This window comes from Anopheles funestus, chromosome 2RL (assembly GCF_943734845.2).
Source record: "Anopheles funestus chromosome 2RL, idAnoFuneDA-416_04, whole genome shotgun sequence".
Taxonomy (NCBI): Eukaryota; Metazoa; Arthropoda; class Insecta; order Diptera; family Culicidae; genus Anopheles; species Anopheles funestus.
In genome coordinates this window covers 25,143,373-25,164,822 of record NC_064598.1, presented here as the reverse complement: position 1 = coordinate 25,164,822, position 21,450 = coordinate 25,143,373, and the positions used below count along the sequence as shown (strand labels likewise).

At 41.1% G+C, this 21,450-nt stretch overlaps 1 protein-coding gene across 2 annotated transcripts; it reads left to right on the top strand.

Moving 5' to 3' along the window:
* The first annotated feature begins 27 nt into the window (after positions 1-27).
* LOC125765631 (kinesin-like protein Klp98A) lies at positions 28-20,951 on the top strand. 2 transcript variants are annotated; one of them, XM_049430966.1, is made up of 9 exons: positions 28-145; positions 1,522-2,178; positions 13,887-15,960; positions 16,183-16,305; positions 16,442-16,564; positions 16,639-16,817; positions 16,885-18,170; positions 18,241-18,413; positions 18,485-20,951. In XM_049430966.1, the coding sequence occupies exons 2-9, from the start codon at positions 2,132-2,134 to the stop codon at positions 18,725-18,727; spliced, it is 4,248 nt and encodes a 1,415-aa protein (XP_049286923.1). In that variant the 5' UTR covers positions 28-145; positions 1,522-2,131; the 3' UTR covers positions 18,728-20,951. The 2 variants fall into 2 exon arrangements, with proteins under 2 accessions (XP_049286923.1, XP_049286924.1); XM_049430967.1 differs by lacking the exons at positions 28-145; positions 16,183-16,305 and having other exon boundaries at positions 381-2,178.
* The last annotated feature ends 499 nt before the right edge of the window (positions 20,952-21,450 follow it).

The following is a 21,450-nucleotide window of genomic DNA, read 5'->3' as shown; positions in this document are numbered from 1 at the left end:
CATTGTTTGCTAGACCCGTCCATCACCGAACCCTGATGTTTAGCTTCAGTTCATTGTTGTTTTTCTGTCGCAATGGTTGGTGGTGCTACAACGAACGAAAATACCTAATTCTTTTGCCTTACTGTACCGTTTTTCTAGGGATTTGGTAATTGAATCTGTAAAATCGACCGAAATACTCACGCCGTTTGGTACTAACGTGTTTCGGTGTTCTGTGCTAACAACGTTTTGTGTCTTTGGTTCTGAAATGATGATGTCAGTTGCAGTGGAACAAAAAGTGTACATCAATTTTCAAGCTGATATGGTTAACAACCGAGTGTTGCGAATATGGAGATCCTCGCATGAAGAACGGGGAAAAAAACAGTGTCAAACGAAGTCATTGCATTTACGCAGCGTTACAAAGCAACAACAGCTACGGCACAGTAAATCGCGACAAAATTAGCGAATGTTTATCATACTTCACGAGCGATTGTAAGCCCATTTGTGGCCTTCAATCAGAAAGTGTTCCTCTCCTCGTACGTGCTCACTGAATATACGCCTGTGCTGGTATATGTTTTTATTGTGTCCGTTCTTTGGTGCGTGCCTATGCACCTATACTTACGCTAAGCTTACATTGAAAGGAAGGAGGAAAAATCTTTCCCCTGGAAAAGCGTGCAAGCGAAAGCGAATGCCCTCCCCCCACACGAATGACTGCATCGAGATGCAGTGCCGTCCAAAGTTTGACCAGGTGACGGCATTCACTATGCAAACCATCACGCAAAACAACAACAGCTGTGCCGTACGTTGGGTGGGAAGCATCGGCAGTGTGTGCGTAAAAAAGGAGAAAAAAAGTGTAAAATATTGTAGTACGCGCGTACCCACTTCATGTCCTCCTTTCCGGTCATTCGCGGCCTAAATAGGGGGTTGTAACTAGTTCCAGTAGGATATACGACTTTTTTGTGTTGTTGTTCCCATTGACCACGGTGAAAATGCGAAATGGATACGCAAAAAAAGAAGCTATTCCCCATGTACTTGAAGGCAGCACAATAGGCGAACCATCGGCTACCTTCTGTTACCCCCTATTTTATCATCATCATCTTCATCAGTAGCAGCACAATCATCATCATCCGCCGTACAAACAAAACACACAGCCAGACGGTAGCAACGTTCCTGCAGGGGAGCGCAAACTCTTCACGATTTTCCCGTTTGCTTTGTTGTTTGCTGTGGTTAAGAAGCTCCCCATTAGAAGTTAAGGCATCCATCAACAACGAAGAAGCAGCAGCCGTGTTGTTACGGAAAGAAAAAGCACTTGAAAAGTGTTGCTTGAGTTGTGTAGTGAGTTTTGGTTTGATTCCTTTTTCATCAAGAATTCTTCGTGTGTGTGTGTTTTTGTGTAAAACAGGGTGGGTTTTTAGTGGTGTGAGAATACGGTATCATTGTTGCCTAATGTTTCTATCCATCCCAAAGGCAACCGAAGTGATAATTATTGTGTTTCGCATTATGTAGTTACCATCTCCTTATCTACTGTTGCTATTCTCTTTCTAGCGTGTGTTCTATTTTTCCTCAGCAGCGCATTTCTGTTTATAGCCTAAATCTGTGTGCGAGTGTTGTATCTTCATGTGTGTGCGATCGTTCAGAAATGTACTTGTGTTTTATTCTTGTAAATGCGTAGTGAAAAGTGAAAAAAACTGAACTGTTTCTTTTAAACCCGTTCCACAACCGGGGAATGTGGCCGTGGAAAACTGTGTCCGTTTCAGTGCGGAAATTTAGCTGCATCATGTGATGGATGCACATTGCTTTGCTTTGTCTAGCTCCGGTGGTGCTGCTGCTGCTGATTCCGAGCAAGTGAGAACCGTCATCTGACAGAAAGATGTCATTGCACACTCGATGCAGCACAGGCAACAAGAGTAAATGAAATTCTGTGGCGCGCACGGTGATGGAAAACCAAAACAAGGTTTAATAGTGTGAGCCCGAAACAGTTGGAAGTTTAGTGCTTTTGTGTGTGTGTGTGTTTTTTTTCTTATTGTTTTGTGTAAACAACACATCCGCAAGGCCATCCGACCGGCGCCAAAGGAAACTACGGTTCCGAGTTTGGCTATTGTGTGTAGTTTGAAAACGTGGTGTGTGTGTGTGTACCCGATCTTAGTAATCAACCATGGCATCGTTGAAGGTTGCCGTACGGGTTCGTCCCTTCAATCAAAGGTAAGTGTGTGTGTGTGTGTCTGTGAGCGAAGTGTTTATGCAAACGGACTTGACCTACCGCAAGCAAAAAAAAAATATGTAAAGGAAAATGCATTTTCATGGGGTTTTGCTTAACGAAGTCGTTGCTGTATATTGGATTTCATTTTGTTGATAAAATTGCAATGATTGAACAATTTTGTAGTGTTCAATAAAATCTAAAACTACTAAACTAAAAAGATAATGTTGTTTTATGCTTTATGTAATGAGTTGAGCAGAAACAGAGTGTAGAAAAAACAGGAAAAACCAATATACTTATCTTAATTTCTCAAACATCTTAAGTCAGTACTCCAGAGTTCGAGAATCGAATTTCATCTAGACTGGTCCCACTGATCTTCAAAAAAAAAAAAATCAAAATTAGGACTGACTCTGGAGTTGATTTTGAATCATAGACCCCAGAGCCGACTCCGGAGATGACATCATTGGTTTGGATCAATGACCCCGGAGCCGATCCCGATCCTATATGACTCTGGACCCGGAATCGAATGAGTTAGATTGGAACCGATTCCGGAATAAAGATGGAATCGAGCATTGGAAGCATTTATAAATGTTTCAATAAAAAATTGACAAAATTTGAATTTGAACGTGGTATAAAAATCTTTCAAACCGACGCTTTAAAGTGGAAAATTAGGCCCAATTTTTTTTTCACAAATATTACATAAAGGAAAAGCCAGTTTTGATCAGTAAATTAAATTAAATAAAAAAAATCTAAAAGAAAAATATTTATATACCGGTGTGCAGTTTAAAAAGCTTAAAACATTTTAAACGGATTTTGTCCCAAAACAAACGCAAACCAGCAAAGGTTGCCCGGGCAAATGAGAAGCAGAAGTAATTTGAATATGTTGCGTCACCTGTTTCTTACCAACATCAAACGAAAAACCCCTGAACGATTCCGTGTCGATGAAGTTCGTTTTCGGTGGCCCATTTTCCGTGGGTAGTTTGGCAGAAGCAACCCAAAAGATGGAAAAAAACCTCCAACCCAAACACACGCAAAGCATGTGGAATTATTGGAATTATTCCATTACATTGGATTACGGCACATACGCACACCAGACTGAAAATTGTTGTGTGTGTCCGTCCATCGTTTAAAGTTATGCCGAGTTTTGAAGTTTTCTATTGATTGGGAAGCATCATCTAATGACGGCGTGAAAATTGCAACTTGCAGTAGTTTCCACCTTTCCCTGTTTTTTTTTTTTGTCTCACCGGCCCCCCCCGTTTGGCAGCAGCTGCTTCATCAATCACCCGAACCAAAATTGATTGGTCGCCATGCCAGTAGGTCACGAAATTCGTGACGATGATCATCTTCATGCGTTTCCACCGTTTGTTTGATTGTTTTGAAGGATTCCTGGCCACGCTTACGCTTTCGCCATGTTTCCATTTTCCGCCAGTCTGGTGGTGGCACGTGTTGGGCTCCCAGTTTTTTTCCTTCTTGCATTGTTAGCTTCGAATGTTATGTGATTTTGTAGCGATTCTTTGCAGGGTTTCAATGGATTTGGTTGGTAAAAAATGTGCTTCAATAGTATCGAGATGAGTTGAATTTTTTCGTTCGTTTGAATCACTTTTCCGATTTGAAGAATATAATTTCGTGGTTAAAACTAACTTAAATACTTTATAATTTTCAAGCGTTTTAAGAAGTTTTTAAATTGTTGGTACTTTGGAAACAATTTCGAAGATCTGAATTGTTTTTTGAGTTTCAATGATTCTTTAATTATGCGATTTTCTTGTAGCTCGTATTATAGAGGAAAGGTGTTAATATCATTTGCTAACTATGCTACAGTGTTATAAACCGAAAAAATAATATTAAAAGGAAGCATATCATTCAAAGTTACTAGTCGAGAGATTTTATTGGAATTACAATAATCTTATGATGGTATAATAATTTGAATTAAAATACAACGGATAAATTGCAAAACATTGAACAACCCAAAATGTTGAAGATTCTATAAATAAAAAATAAATAAAGTTACCCCCCCCCCCTTATCAATCTAGCGAAACCTCTTTAACGGTAGTGGCGCTAGTACTTCCATCATCGCCTGTACACATAGCGTAAGATCGTAAATAAACCATCCCTGGCCTGGCACTTGGTTTAAATTGCTCTTTCGCATGCAATCCAGAACGGTGTTGTTAAATAGCTCGGGACAGGAAAATTCGTTGCCGTTTTTTCTGTTGAACCGAACAAGCTACGAATTCGTTTATGAGTGTTGATTGTTTTTCCCTCCAACACGAACACCAACCTCATTTCTCACGTTTAAAGTTTCCAAAACAGATGAATGTAGCTGGGACTCATGGTACCTAAAATCAAAGAAACAACAGCCCGCTAAAGTTCCCATGGAACCTGATGCTTTGAGGAAGAACATTGAAATGGAATCCATTTTTTTATGTAAACATAATGGGTAATTATTAACGTTTTAAATTCTAGTGTTTATTTGCCATTATTTAAACCCTTTTTTTTACTAACCAATCAAAACACTTTTCCTTAAGCTTTTCACGCGTATTGACCCAATTTGCATCCGGGTTGGTTGTGCGTCAGAAGGTTGCCTGCCGACATTCAGCAGACGACACACAATGTTCTACGAGCTTATCAAGCGCGGTAATCGTCTTACACAACGTATTGCAAGGTTCTTCGGGAGGGAGGGTAACCGTTAAGCTTAGTTTTGCCATTTAAAACGTAAAACACAGGTTAAGAAAGTGGTGTACTTTCTTACCCCTATTCGTGAAAAGCCCATTTGGGACGAAGGGGGGAAAAACAGGTGTTTCTGTGTGGTTGCTTAAGCATGTCCCTTGTGTGACTGTGACTTAATGCAATTTACGCTGGCCTTGATGTGTGAATCACGATGCTTTATGTGGCACTGAATGGTTACCCCAGCACCAGTAAGGGTAAGCTACCCCTTGTTCCGTCATTCAATGGGATTGTAAATGTAGTAATGTAGTAATGTAGTAATGTAGTAACAACTAGTAATTCTTCTTTAGACAACACTATGTTTAAAAAAAAAAGAAAATTGTAGAATTTTAAGCATCTTTTCGTGGAGCACAATTACTCGAAGGTATTATGGAGTTAGCGATAATGCTTTCATAAGTTCAGTCTAGAATTTTTCTTCACAAGTTACATCCTCCATGGCATGATAGAAATTCTCGAACCCCGATGTAAATGTTTCCGCGGAAGGAAGGCATTTTGGAATTTTCATTACCAGCGCAATGTAGCGCAACTCGTACTGCGTTGGAGCTGCTGTCACACAAGCTTCATACTGATAACAACTTCCTATCAAGAATACGTTTGCCTTTGCTTGATTTGCCTGTCCCTGCTGTCAAGTCTTCTTGTACCACTGTGTTTGACAGTGGAAGTATTATATTGGTTCAGTGTGGATGCTTTCGAAATGGTGTGACTCATCGTGTGAGCGAGTCTCTACCATTCGGTACATTGACTTTCCTATCGCCTGAACACCAAGCACAAACCCCCCAGTCTCCGAGTGCGTAAAGATGCCATGTGGGAGAAAATTTATTCATAAATCCTCCTAACAACGACAAAACGCTTGTCCGCTAGAATGAGAAAGTTTCTTGTTCCGGGGGATTGTGACGTCGATTTGGAAAAAGACCATGGTTCACGGTTCCTTTCTTTGCTGTCGGGCACCAGTCGGGCGAGAATGGTGTGAATAAAACCATTATTACATTGATCGTTTCCGGGCGAAGAAATATCCACACTTTTGCCGATCTGTATGATCCGAAGGTCTTCGGTTCACTTTCACCGTGTTTGCTGTGGCAACGAATCAAAATGACCAAACACAAAGGAGGGTCTCTCGCTGACAATTGAAAATCAAATGTTACGATTTCAACACCAAGTGGACGTTGAATTTAGACACGACCAAAGATTTCGTACATTAAACCCCAGTGCTGATCGACGAAACATTTGACACCGTGTATTGTGGGTCGGAATAAAAAATGGCAAAGCCGTTTTGTGCCGCGAAACACATCAAAAGGTACGATCGGTCGATGTGACAAAACCACAGCCAAAGGGATACGGTTTCATGTCAAATGGCACTGCAATGGTCCATCAGACTTGACAGCAACACTTGACACAAGGACAAACAAAAAACCACAGCAAAGGATGCAGTTTTTGTGTGTTGTTTTCTTCTTCGTTCATTTATAACAACCAACGGAAATGGATTGTGTGCATGATGGCGTTCTGTTGCGGTTAAAAAAATGCAATATGTTTAATTTATTGGTGTACATAACAAAACAACACAAAAAATAGAATAAACCACTAAATGAGCAAATTCGATGTGATCAGAAGTGAAGCGCGATTGAGTGATTTCATAATTGGATTTTTTTTTGTACATTGCTTTAATTAACTATTGAAGCAATTAGTTTCAGTTTATGCATTCTTTCAGTTTATGTTATCATTTTTGCAATCATATTTTCCATGTGCGTTTGCGTGTTCCATTTCGCATGTTTGTTTAGCAGCAAATGCAAACAAGAAGCACCTTCGATGATGAGACTTCCTTCCGTTTTTTAAAAGTGGAATTCATTGTTGATCGTGTTGGCTTTCCGGTTCGCTGGACAGCATAGATCAAGTGAAGATACTCTAACGCACGGTTTGTGGGCTTTGTCATTTACTGCAGACCGTTCGTTCCGGTGGGCCACGGATGGAAGTGAAACTATGCTTCGACAACAGTTCGGTTTCGCATGTACATTTTTTTTGTTTTTGCCAGTACAAAGTTCGTGGCTCTACGGATCGGTGCCGATCAAGGTGAGTTTAACATTTTTCCGTGGCATCTTCCGTAAATAGGTCACCGCGGAGACGAGCGACCATTGGTAATGGAATGATGAGTTTTTTTAAATTTCGGACGAATGGTGGCATTGAGATGCTGAAGGTTACGATTTCACTCCGAAGTGAACGTTCGAATGTGCTGTACTTTCAAAGGCTCTTTTTTATTTTATGAATTAAGACTGGATAGAGATCGATGGAGGTGGTAATGAAGTTTGTTGGTTTCTGAATGACAAAAAGGAAAAGTGTTTTTTGAATGAGCAAAATTGATGAAAAAATTGTATAAACCTTTCTTCATCTGATCATGTGTAGTATCAATGTCGTAATTCAAAGTTTTTGCAATTACACATGTGAATGAAAAGGAACGGAAGTGAGAGACAGGTTTGTTATAGTCATAGAAAAGATAGATCTTCTATAGCGAAGATGACGACATGGAGCATAAAGAGAGGTATGGCTGATAAAAGAGAAGTGACATCCAGATCTTTGGAGAAAAGACTTATAAACTAGAGCTGGGGCCTCCAAACTTTTTGGGAACTCCAATGGATGACGGGCCGCATTAAGTGGAATAGCCACAGCTGAGGGCCAATCTCGGGATCTCTCGGGAGGCCCGCGGGCCGTAGTTTGGAGACCCCTGATCTAGAGTATGTATGTTGTGCTTCTGTGGAGTCTAACCCCAGATGGCAACATCTCACGAAATATGAAGAAAGGGCTTGTTGGTATCCTTGTAGGAAGTGACGGACTGGAGGAGACTAGACCACGGTGGCTTAGACCAAGGTGAACACGACTCAGCAATACAATGAAACCTCTGAACTCTTAGACATCTGAGTTCAAAGGATAGTCTAACAATCAAACCGAAAGATTTGGTAATTTTTGATATGACAAGAGAGCATCTCACCCAACCACACTCCCAAGTTGTTACCAGAATTTACTCACCTTGTGACATTTCTCCCAAACGAGATCAATCAACTTTTTTGAAGACATATCAAAAGACCATTAATACGACACTAAACGAAGAAGATATTCGGGATAATTTGGAGGAAACAACAGTCAACACACGAACTCACATGGAGGTTCGTAGAGATTTGATGGGTGTTTTTAGGTGTTAGTCTTTTCGATAACTTTTAGTATCAATAAACATTTCATGCTTAACTTACTGTGAAACAACACAAATAAAATTACCCATGAAATATATTTTTTTCTGTAGCAAAACTTGCTACCACTTAATTTCGTTTATTCGACAGGTCATGCTTGTCAACTACAAGATTACTGTTTTGCACGTAATCGAATCATCAGTCATTGCCAAAAGTGTGGGTCTTTCTAGATTACATTAAGACCCTACAAATTATAGCCCTTTCTTCCAGATGATTAACGATCTCAAGTGATTGCCCCCAAAATATAAATGTTAACAAAAATCCCTAAACAACTTGATTGTTTAGAGTAAGGCAAAGGGCAATGGCAAAGAAAATCTATTATATTGTATTGTACCTATAAAACACTTTCATCGGGTAATGAATGAGGTGAATTCCTGAGGATATTATTCCAGTTATGGTTTGTTTTGGAATTATTTATTCAAAATAACACGGTTGGAACTGTTAAGTTTCATTTTTTTTATATTATCATCTGCCTCGTTTGCTTAAAATACCGATTATTATGTCAAATCAAATGATAATATACTTACAGCTAGCATTAGGAGGAATATCTATTGATCAAAAATAGTACAAACATTATTTAAATCTAAATTTAAAAACAAATTTTGACATCTCCACTTTAAATTTATTTAATTGGTAGCAACTCTAACAACTACAAAGAATTATGTACACATTTAAAGGATGATCATTCATCACCAACATGGGCACGATCGCATAGCAACACGATCTGCTGTTGCGTGCGTAAATAAATCGCGTTGCATCAAAATATGTAAGTGAAATTAATTTCTGTACCATCCCATTTATCACCGTTTAGCGCTTTAGCAATCCCGATTGAACGTTTACCAATATGGATGGAATGTTTATTTTCATAATGATAAGCACCGTGTGCGTTAGCATCTCGAAACGATCGGTCGATTACATTCCCTTTTCGCGTCTAGCCGCCAGTCTCGTTCGAGTGTGAAACCGTTTTGACAAGATGGAAAAAAAGCAACTTTAGTAACGGAAATCGCTTCATCTTTTCGGGGCGGCTAATTTCCTAGTCTCTCGCGGTCGCTACAAACGATTTGGGCGCAACGCGAAGGCTACAACAAATACGACGCACATACAAAAAAAAACACTTTCATGCTTGTGTAGCATTGCTCGAAGCATAACTTGGGTTCGATTAGTGGGCGTTTAATGTGCCGTGTTGCCATGTTGCTCCTTACCGTTCGTGGCCCCGCATCGTCGGCCCCGGTGTACAATATGGAAGTAAATCATTTATTTGAAGCTTTCGAGCCATAAGCTTACTATTCGTCCGTGTTGGCGTACCGTACCGAACAAACGTGGTAAAGTGGACGTGCTGCTGTTTTGATGCATTTTAAATTTTCACTTTTCACCACACTCAAGGCAGCCGTTGAATTGCGTTCGGCATTCGGCTGTCCGGCTGAGACCGTCTAGTTGAAAGCGAATTTTAACGTACCGTGTGAATATGTGCGATTGGATGGTGGTGATAAGTAAGCTGGCATTGGAACCAGGCCAGTTCAGCTAAAGGAATATTTTATTTAGAAAAGTTGTTTTTTAATTGCTTGTTAATCTTTTTTATTGTTAATTCCTGGAAGCATACAATTTCCATAAATTATTGTACATTAAGATAAGCAACATCACATCCATCTATCTAGTGTTTTGCTTAATGAATCTTTTGAAAAGAGTCATCCATGTGGATCTTCAGTGAGGAGTAATCATGATTCGACTATAAAAAAAAATCATTAATCCCCAAAGATTCGTATTTCCTCAAAGATTCATAACTCTTCAAGGAATTCTCAATGGAACTAGGATACTACGCATGTCCAATGGACAAAGCAATAAAAAATTTTTATACATTATTCAATCAAGCCACAGTACTTGGTTGTTTACTTAATGTTAAAATCAATTAGTTCACCAAACAAAACAATTTCTTTCAAATTCAATTGCATCACCAATGATCAACAAATATTGAGAATGGAACTGGCAAGCCTGTTGCGCTGGTGGCTGTTGATTTAAATTTCATAGTGTGCAATTGTACCTGTGGTGAATCAAAAGCCGTAACGAAGGTGTACTTCTGCCATATGCTCCCCCCCCCCCCCCCCCCCTCATGGTCCGGAGTGAGTTTTCTTTCTTCAATAATTAATGTTGCACGTAGTCTGTGCCCAGTAGGACCGTGACGTACCGTGCGTGGGGTAGCATTTTTGTGCTACCAACGGTGTTTCAGTTCGTTGATTTCCCTACTTCCCAAGCTTCTTCTTGTGTATGCGGAAATGCAATGCGCTAGTGGCAAACAGTGGGGCTTCAACTATGCTCCCGGAACGGTTTTTTTCAAGTAGCGTCCGGCAGCAAGCAGGAGGAGAGGCGCGAAGGAAAGAGGCGCGCGTGTCGTACCGGTTGACGGTATCCAAAGAAACTCTCCCCCACCCAAACCCTTCCCATTTCCGTAGGTTAATGTGACCGACAAACCAGACGGTGTTGAATTTCTTTGTTGGTGGACACATCTTGTGGACGAGGACTTATTGGTACGCTTTCGTTTCGCTGGACGCGCTTTGCGAGCCATCCGGGGTTGGGCACTTGGGGGCAAATGGGCTCGGTTTTGGTTAGTCGGTCAGTTGTGGTTGCCACCGGGAATACCGTCCTGGTACCTTCCCATCTTAGCGCTCCCAAACTCGTCGTTAGTTCTCAATAGCGATGGAGTTCTTTTTTTTGCTGCAATGGACCCTTTTGTTGCGATTGCTTTATGCAACTTCTCGATCGTATTGCAACTAAAGTGTAAAGATTGGAACCGTGCTACTACTGTTTCATCGGGCGGTGGAAATCATGAAACTGGAACATGGTGAATTGTATGCTGCTTACATACCAGTGAACCACGCTTAAAGTGCAGACATGTCTAGCCGGGTGTTTGCTGCCCACATTAAGCGCAATTGGAGAAATATATAAGTTTTATGATGTTTGTCACCTACACACCATACACCATAAACAATATGAAGTGCAATGGTGTAACAAATGTTGTGACATTCAGATGTTGTTCGATATAAGGAGACAGAGAGAGAGAGACATAGGAAAATAATGATCTAATATTATGTATATTCCTATTACGAAGGTATTGCTTATTAGAGTTCTTAGCCTTATGATAATGTGGCTGTAAAGCAGATGCCTAAAATGCAAGAAACCAAGAATCAATGAAGATTTATGATTCGTTGGACATTTATGAATCTTCAGACATGCCTGAATTAATAGATATTCAGAAGTCTTTAGAGAACTTTCAAAGAATCATTAATGTTTTTAAATTCATGAATCTTTGGAAGCTTATAAATCCTCATAGATCGGCTTTTCTCAGACAATAGAGATTCAAAGTAAGTCATTCAGATTAAAGGATTGTGTTTGTGATAACCAACACACAGAAACGGCTTCCAAATCCCATCCGGACCTCCTGAGGTAGAAATAAGTCTAATACGCCAGAAATGGCTGGCGTGATCTTTGAGGTCGTTAAGCCAAAAGATTAACCTGAAACAGATGCAGTGCAAAATTCAATCCAACATTCTACATCGCACAAATTAGTAATTATTGTTATTTATTTTTCTAAACGACTGATAAGCTACTTGCGAATTTATATTTAAAATTTACATGAACTCTTCGAGAGCCATGTGACCTAACTAACGGGAGCAAGGCTCCATTATAGCTATGATCTGCATAATCGAGCTGTAAGATTAGCACGACTCACGCGATCGTACAAACGAAGTAATAATAACAACACATTCTGTAGATTCAACATGAAAGATGGGATGGGAAAAATAAACAAAGCAAATTTGATGCAAAAAATTAATCGCTCTAACACAAATTGTAATATTGACCGTCAAGTACCAAAGTTGATTTGTATCAACTTCTTTCTATTTTACGTATTAATTTCAACATAAGTATTATCACATTTTAACATTGTGTATGAGTCAGGTAGTGGATGTTACATTTGCAAAAGAAAAGCCACGTACAGAGAGCACCAACACGGCCGATTGCTTAATTAATATACATTGAGTTACCAGTTGCACATTCACTTTCGGAATATGAATCAATCTTTGCTTTGCGATTGGTTGCTCTCGCTATCTATAGGTCAATTTTTATGAGGATTATATGAATCCAATCCGTAGGTTTGTGGTGGTAATGAGAGTTGCGGTTTTTTTCTTTCTTTACGAACAATCGGCACCGACAAAACACTCGCCAGACGATGATGCAACTCGGGGGAGTTGCGACCTAAGCGACCACTCCGTTGAATAGTTTGCAAACTTACGTCTTACCAACGCGACGTAACTCGTTTGCGTTTAGGAAAATCACCTTTTAAACGGATGGTGCTGCACATTGTTAACTTCCGGGGGGCCGTTTCGATTATTGCTAATAATTTCAATAATTTCGGTACCGTTTATCGTTCGGTTGGAACACGACCTTCTTCAAAGCAACCGATGATATTCTTCAACATTATCAAATGATTATGTCATTGCCTTTTGAACGTAGAGAAGAGGTGTGTTTCTTATCGCAGTTTCTATTTGTCTCAATAATCAGCTTGATATTGTTCGTACTATTAAAAGGTGAAGGTGATTTATTTGAATATTGCAATCTCAAATTTCAATCAATCATGTTTTTGAGCTCGAATGAAATGTATTTTTAAAGCCTAAAAAATCGGTGTTGCTAATTACGAATAGAGAACTTATGAGATCAGCACCACCAAACAGCTGTCTTTCAGCAATGATCGACACGATCACCGTTCGATGGTTGTAGTTCATTATCAAGCAACTAAAAAGAAACGCAACAGCACGGGCCGTCATGATTAGCGGGCTCGACCTATGATTATGATTGGCGAGGTTTCCCCCCAAAAACTCCAATCAGTAACCCAAAAGAGGGGAGTTTTTCGGCAAACGAAAGTGTATGTTTTTCATTTACAATCGCGGAAGTGAATCATACAACAGCAAAACCGAAAAAGAAATAAATGATACAGTAATGAATTATCGCTAAATCATGCTAAGCTTCCTTCTGCTTTGCTTTTGCGAGTTGATTGTGTATGAGCATTTCTTCTCCCTTTCATCTGTCTAAGCCGAGCAAATAGTGCTGAACTGGAAGCAACATACTAACAGATGTGAACGATCAACAACGCCTCCTTTTTGTGGTGTTCAAATTTGCCAGCGGCTGATGGATTTTTGTGGGTCAATTGAAAGTAGATGTTGCAAACTAATTTGGTGTAAAGATTGTAGTAGAAAATTAATCTGTATTAGGACGGCGGTAGTTAGAAACGAATATGTCTTAGTTTCGTAACATAATGTACTTCAAAGTTGTTCTCTGAAAAGCTCAAAAGAATTGTAATGTTCGTGTATTTTTAATTGATTACGTACTTCAAAAAATTGTGAGTATTTTTATTGTTTTTGAAGAATAGACGATCAAGAGTCCAATATCTTCAAAGTAGCTCTCATAAAGACACTTTAAAATTGTGTAAGATCTTACTTACTAACATAACAGGTGCTACTACGGCTCTAAGGTCTTGGCCAGCTACAGGAGTTCTTTAAATCCCTCAAGATCTGGCATTCCTATATCCTTTGGAGATGCTCTTCTTGGGGCCTAACTTCTTTATTTGCATTCTTTATATTGATGCGGCATATAGGTACAATTAGAGAACAGTTTTATTTACTCAATAAATCAGATTGGCAAATATAACTGTAAATTCAAGATATTTATAGGACTCATTCCAATTTTTGTTTGTTTGATTTATCCCACAGAGAACATGAACTCGGCGCAAAGCTCATCGTGCAGATGGATGGAAAGAAGACACGTCTGCTGAAACCGAAACTTGGCATCGGCAATGGCATACGGGGGGATCTCGCATCTCGCGCAGCCCAGGATCCATTCAATGACTTCACGTTTGATCATTCGTACTGGTCGGTGGATGAACGCGATCCACACTTCACGCATCAGGAAACAGTTTTCGACGATCTCGGTACGGAGATAGTGGACTGCGCGTTCCAGGGTTACAATGCGTGTGTGTTTGCGTACGGCCAGACGGGTAGTGGCAAAACATTCACAATGATGGGCACACCGGAAGCGCAAGGACTTATCCCGCGCATCTGTCGCTCACTGTTTGCACGCATGAAGCTCGGCCAGGAGGAGGGTACCGGGTATAAGACGCAATGCTCCTATTTGGAAATTTACAACGAACGGGTAAAGGATCTCCTTGGACCTAGCAGTGCGGGGCATGGTTTGCGTGTGCGGGAACATCGCACGCTTGGACCGTACGTGGAAAGCTTGTCCCAGCATCCGGTGTCGGACTACTCGGAAATACAGAACTGTATGATCCAGGGCAACATACAGCGTACGACAGCCAGCACGAACATGAACGATACGAGCAGCCGAAGTCATGCAATCTTCACCATTACCTTCGTCCAGGCACGCTACCTCAACGATCTGCCGAGCGAAACCGTGTCCAAGATCCATCTGGTCGATCTGGCAGGAAGCGAACGGGCCAATGCAACTGGTGCTACCGGGCAAAGGTTGAAGGAGGGTGCGCACATCAACAAGTCGCTGGTAACGCTGGGCAGTGTCATATCCGCACTGGCAGAGCAAACCAATCCGACCAACAACAAACGGGTGCTGTACATCCCGTACCGTGATTCCATCCTTACCTGGCTGCTGAAGGATAGTTTGGGTGGTAACAGCAAAACGATCATGATCGCAGCCATCTCGCCGGCGGATGTGAACTACAGCGAAACGCTCAGTACACTGCGGTACGCAAACCGGGCGAAGAACATCATCAACAAACCGACGATCAACGAGGATCCGAATGTGAAGCTGATTCGCGAGCTGCGTGATGAAATATACAAGCTGAAGCTGATGCTTTCGAGCGATAGTGGTGCCGCTCTCAAGCCACAGCTTAAGGTGCTTGAAGATCTGCACAAAAAGGAAGCACAGGAAAAGGTGCTGACCGAGGAGTGGACGGAGAAATGGCGCGAGGCGCAAACCATTTTACGCGAGCAGCGTTCACTTGGATTACGCAAATCCGGTGTGGGTGTGGTGCTCGACTCGGAGATGCCACATCTGATTGGCATACACGATGACATTAGTACCGGTGTGACCCTTTACAGTTTAAAGGAAGGTGAAACGACAATTGGTACGGACGAGGCAACATATCCGCAGGACATTTCGCTAAACGGTATCGGTATCGCGCCGGAACACTGCCGTATCGTACTGTCGAACGGGAATGCAACGATTTATCCGAATCCGAATGCAACCTGTTTGTTAAACGCGAGCATCATAGAAGTGCCGACTGCAATCAGTCAGGGCGACATACTGTTGCTTGGCCGGACAAACATGTTCCGCTACAACAATCCGGCTGAGGCGGCAAAAATGCGTCAAGAGAATAGCCATCAGCAGCGTTCGTCTCGGCTCGATCTGTCGCGACTTTCGTTGATTGCTGCGTCACGTGAAAACCTTTGTGCGAGTTTTCTGAGCGATGATGACGGTGGATCGTCGTTGAGTTTGTTCGGTGGTGGCGGTGGTATGGCTTCACCGCAGAATGCATTTCGCTTTCGGCAATATACACCAAGCAGGGAGGATGCCGAGCTGCAGGACGAACATCGGAAAATTCTGCAAACGATCGAAAATGCACTGCGTCAGCTGAATCTGGAGCGTACGCGTATGCACGAGCAGTTTAAGCATAAGATTAAGCTATGTACCGAAGAGTTGGATCGGCTGGAAAGTACCAAGCGCGATCGGTTGATGATATTGGACTGTCGGATCGGGGAGCTAATGGCACGCAAAGAGATGGTGCTGTGGGAAAAAAGCAACGAAAAGACGCAAGTAAGAAAGATTTTTTCTTTAATTAGAAGAATTATTTATCGATCCTTTTACTTAGCCAGTGCGACACTTGCTAATTTTCTTTTGCTATGAATTATGTTCTGTTTCGTATTTACTTATTCATGTTTATTTCATTTAATTTTCCTTTGTTTCACCACCGTCATCGAATTGGTTTTTGTGTTGTATCGCTTATTTGGATCCTTGCCCCATTTTGCGTGAGTCCAGGTAGACATATTAGTGCGACAGCTGTCCGCTCTGCAAACGCAGCTGGATACGAAGAAGCGCGATTTCTATGAGTACGTCGCGAAAGAGCTTCAGGAGTTGCAGGACTGTGGCCGTCTGGACGAGGTAGACAAACGCTAGCTTTATTTTATTTTGTTGATTCTATTTATTTCTTTTTGAATTTGGAATTGATTTGAAAATTAAACGTATTCTCGATCTGGTTTAAATTAAAATAATGTTGTGTTGATTTCTATACCCACAGGCAAGCAGTGAACTAATACGAAATGCACCTCAAACGGAGGATTATTCGGAAATATTGCTTCAAATATCACGCTCACTTGACAACTACTCGCAGCAGTACATTCGGGAGTTTGTTCGGCGCAATGTAAGCATTTGTTTATCGATCGGGCAAACGGAACTGTACATTACTAATTTCTATGGTTTACATTATTTGTACAGCGCGATGAGATCAATAAGTACGAAACGGAGCTAACGGAAAAGGAGCAACTGCTTTCAGAAAGTACACAGAAGATTGCCGATCTGGATCAAAAGATACAGGAGCTGATGCAGCAAAACAGGGATTTGCTACAACAGCGAACCCAGCAAGAGTTGGATCAAATTCAAAAGAAAAAGCTTTCGTAAGTGTTGTAAATCGTTGACTTTATGTTATTGTTTCGAAGTAATAATTTATTGATGTCCTTTTAGGATGACACTTAATCTTACGCACACCAATGGAGATGCTGATGGCGAAGGTGTGAACGGTGAACGGACCGATCTACTATTGGGTGTGAATCGTGTAGCAACACTGGAAACGTGTGACACATTCCACACGGCAAATTCGGACTGTTCCTTCGTGTCGGCCCTTAACACACCAGCGTTGAATTCGTTAAACCAACTCATTCCGACACCGAGCTCAACGGAGGACGGTACCGAATCCGATACGGGCGATCGTGACTACGAGGAGGCCACTTCGAACGGTGGCCTGCACGGTGGTATGAGCGATAGTGGCGTTAGCTTTGAAACGAATAAAGCCACCGATACGGCAGCAGCATTATTAGCCGAGGCGGATGAAAACGAAAGCGAAGGTAGCGTGGACAGGCAGAACGATCCTGGTAGCGGTACGGCCAAGTTGCTTTTCCAATCGGATGATCATTGCCTGCTGCTAGCCACCTCATCCACCCCGAACCCAAAGTACGGTGGTAAAAAGATGCCCACCACAACCACGACCGTAATCGTGACGGATGGCAATGGGTTGCTGAAATCGAACCAACCGCAATCGCCCCGGTTGCGTCACAAATCGTCCGATTCGGACGAGGAACGTACCACGCTAACGACGATGTCATCGACGGGTACGCCCGGCACTAATCGGTTAAAGCTTTCACTACCGAATCGAACACGTAGCAATAATGGTAAGAGTAGTAGCATGCGTACCGAAATCTTTGACATCCGTCACGGTATCCATCCGCTACGGGTAAGCAGTGTTAGCAGTGGTACCGATGGTAGCCACGAAGAGGAGGACGACGAAGAGGAGCAGACGGGCAGACGTCGCCATGAGGATGACGAGGAAGAGCGCCGTTCGCGTGGTTCATCCATCGACAATAGTTCGATTACTTCGTCAACGGCAAATTTGATCCTGTGCGAAATGAATCATCTGCGTGAAAGCATCGCTAGCAAGAAGGCGGAAATTATGAAAATTCTCGAAACGAACGGTGATAAAAAGATGCTGGACGGAAAGATCGGTGAGCTGCAGGATCTGCAGAAGCGTATCGTGCAGCTGGAGATAAAAATACAGGACGTGGAGAAGAGTTGCCTGTCCGATGGAGAGATTCAGCTCGATTCGATGCGAGACATCCCCGAAAGCTTTACCGACAGTGATGACAGTCGGGTGGGAAATTCATGCATCTATCCGGGATATGTACGATCGCGTGATCAAGGTAGCATTTATGCACCAAGCGTTACGCGATCGTTACCATCGATGGAAGGAACCTATCGTAAGTTGGATGTGGCAGTGGAAGAAACTACAAAGTACAATATGCTATTTGCTCTTTATTCCTTTGCTAGGTTCGGATCATGCAATAAACATACCGACGTACATTATACGTGGTGCGGGAAAACAAACCCATTATGAGTATGAGGTTAAGATAAACCTGCCCGATGAACGGTGGACATTACTGCGACGGTACAGCCGTTTCCGTGAGCTCCATCTAACGATGAAGAAGCTGTACGGTGATAAGGTAGGGAAAATAACGCTTCAACGTAACTTCCGCGTAGCGTTACTATACCATTCTTTTTTTTATACATTCAGATCGCAACCATACCATTTCCGAGGCGTGAACTGTTTGCATCCAACACGGAATCGGTGGCGAAAACGAGACGTCGCCAGCTAGAAACGTACCTGCGTCGCCTGTTGGTGGTGTGTGCCAAAATTCCCCACTGTTCCATCTACGAAGGTGAAGGACGGCCCGGTCTAACCAAGCAGACACTGATCGAGTTTCATTCGTTTTTCAAGAAAGGTTTATTCGAAACGGGCAAACATGGAACCGGATAGTACTGACGGGGTTGGTCCGATAGTGAACCGTTGCTTTTGTAGTGGTTTCGCAGTGGGATCGGTTATATATTGTTTGTGATGTAAAAGACTTTTAGATTTCTAGACCAAGCATATTTGTTAGGTTTGTTTTTAGGTTAGACATAACATAGTTAGGAACAAATCAATCGGTTCGATAATGTATAGTCTGTTTGGTTGGTATATGTAAGGGCATTGGCAAAAAGTTTAATGAGCCCGCTCAATTGCGGTGTAAACAATCGTGTTTCCGGTTAGCGATGGAAAGAAAATGTAATAAGTTTTAAAGTCTTCATTCGGCTATCAAATTTGCTTCCCTTCACGATAGTTTGTTAGTGGCCTTTAATTGTTCCACGGTGTCTTAACCCCCATACCAAGTAGCATCGAATAGCACAGCAGTTAGGCTCAAAGCAGTAATGACAAAACAATGACAATAATAGCATCATCATCATGTGTGTGTGCTGATACGTTTAAAAAAAGGTGTTACTTCCATCCACTCATCCCTATTCGTCGAATAGGGTGCACCATACGTACCATCCATCACCTTGGGCCCAGCTTCACCGGACTTTATCGTGCAAATGGATAAAGTGTTGCTCGGTTGATAGTTTATCAATGACAGGACCATAGGTAGATGATGGGAAACATAAAGGAAGAATGTATATAGTTCAGTTAGTCCGTGCGTTAATCATTAAACCCAAAATTAGTAAGTGGAGTACCATAAATCATCATTCGTAAGATGAATCTAATGAAAGATAAACAATTCATTTTTATCCTCTGCCCTCCATCGGTGGGATGTGTTATATGAAAAAAACTAATACTAAAAACCCCACAACAAAAAACAAACTATCATCACACATCATAATCACATCATATCAAACCCATGTAACTGTGTTCCGGTTCGGTAAAAATGTTCATCAATTGTAACTAACTGTGATTATTCTTCTCCCGCTACGGTTCTAGTTGTGCTAAACCCTATCCAAAGTTATGTAGTTGTTCCCCGTTAAAAGTATAGCTTGCCAAACGGAAGGCATCGCTGTTGCGTATGCTTCTGTATTTGTTCATCAAGTGCTTTTTCCACCGTTTAGATAATCTTTGTCGTTTACCTCAATATGTTTTCTCTCTCTCCGTTTTTTTTCTATGTTCGTTTAGTTAGAATGTATTTTTCATCTTCAAATAACTGTCTGTTACGTAAGGTTTCCAAGTTGTTAAGTGTGTAAGAAATGTGTTTTTATATATACAAACAAGGAAATCTATAACTAGCTTTAAATAACAGTGCTGCAATTTGAAGAACAAACATTGTAGGGCAGATAATGTTGAAAAGGATAATGTGTTTGTATGCTGCGAAGCAATACACGTTTCCTCCTGGCGTGCATGATTTTTATTAGGTTCTTTGAAATTATTTTTTTAAAACCCGTAATTGTTTGCTATCATTTTTTTTTCTTGCTACAGTTTTTGGTGTTTTTGAGCGGTGCAATTCGAACGAAATGCAACATTAGTAGTTAAGTAACTCAGGAGCTTGTTTACAACAGAGGCCTGTATTGAAGTATAAGAAACAATTAATGTTACGAACGGAACAGCCACCATTAGTTGATGATCGTTTAAAACAGTGTGTATTATAAAGAAAGAAAAAAAGAACATCAAATAACAACATTTCATTGCAAGGTGTGTGTTTGTTGTAGTAAACAAAACAAAAAAACAATTACTAATGAAATAAAAATGTAACCAAAAAAAAAAATTGGCACGTTATAAAACAATTGGACTTGTTTCTCTCTGAATTGCAGCTCGCAATATTGCAGAAGAGACTAAAAGGTGTAGTGCAAGAGATACTAGGATAGATAAGTATAGCTTAAATGTAAAAGCAAAATAAATCGACTGATGATTTGTGTCTAGAATGTTTGGAAGAACATTTCGAATAGTAAATATAGTGGAAAAAATTAAACACAAATCATGGGGTAGCAAAAATTTACCAAAAAAACACAGTGAATCAATTTGATGATTAGACTTTACTGTACGAAACTGTTACATTCGGTGTAAAGTGTAATATCTAGATTCTAGATGATAAAAATGACACCACAAATGGTCTTAATATGGTTGGTTCTGAAATCTTTCCTCCCAACGAACACACACAAATTGGAACGAATACTAAACATACGATGAAATTACAGCAAAAATGAAACAGGTAAAAAACAAACGATTGAATATTGAAAAATAATTTGTTGTGTTATAAAATAGGGTTGATAACAAATGTAGAAAAACATCCGAAACAAATACAAACCTTTGCTACATTACATTGGAAGGTAATGGAACCAGACAAACATTTCATCTAGCCAAGCATGTCCTACACGAACATCGAACAATCGTACCATTTCGATATCTAACAAACATGCTAGTTGTTTCATTTGTTGCCATGGGTTACCAGTTCACCGATGTGTGACCGAGCATCGGGTCGTATGCAAGGGTACGACATTCAACACTACACCAGACTATTCGATATAGGCCATACGGTGTTCTGGTCCTCGTTCCCCTTAATGTAGGATCGGACTGCAGCAGCGACAACACAATTCTTTTCAAACGGTTGTGTCATTCGTGTGATTGAAGTGAAGTAGTTAAGGTCACAGTTAAGTGCAGTTTGCGATGGAAAGTTCATTGAATGGATGAAAGAACTATTGCAGTGCAAAGTGATTCAGTGATTTTGGAACCTTTTTTAATCC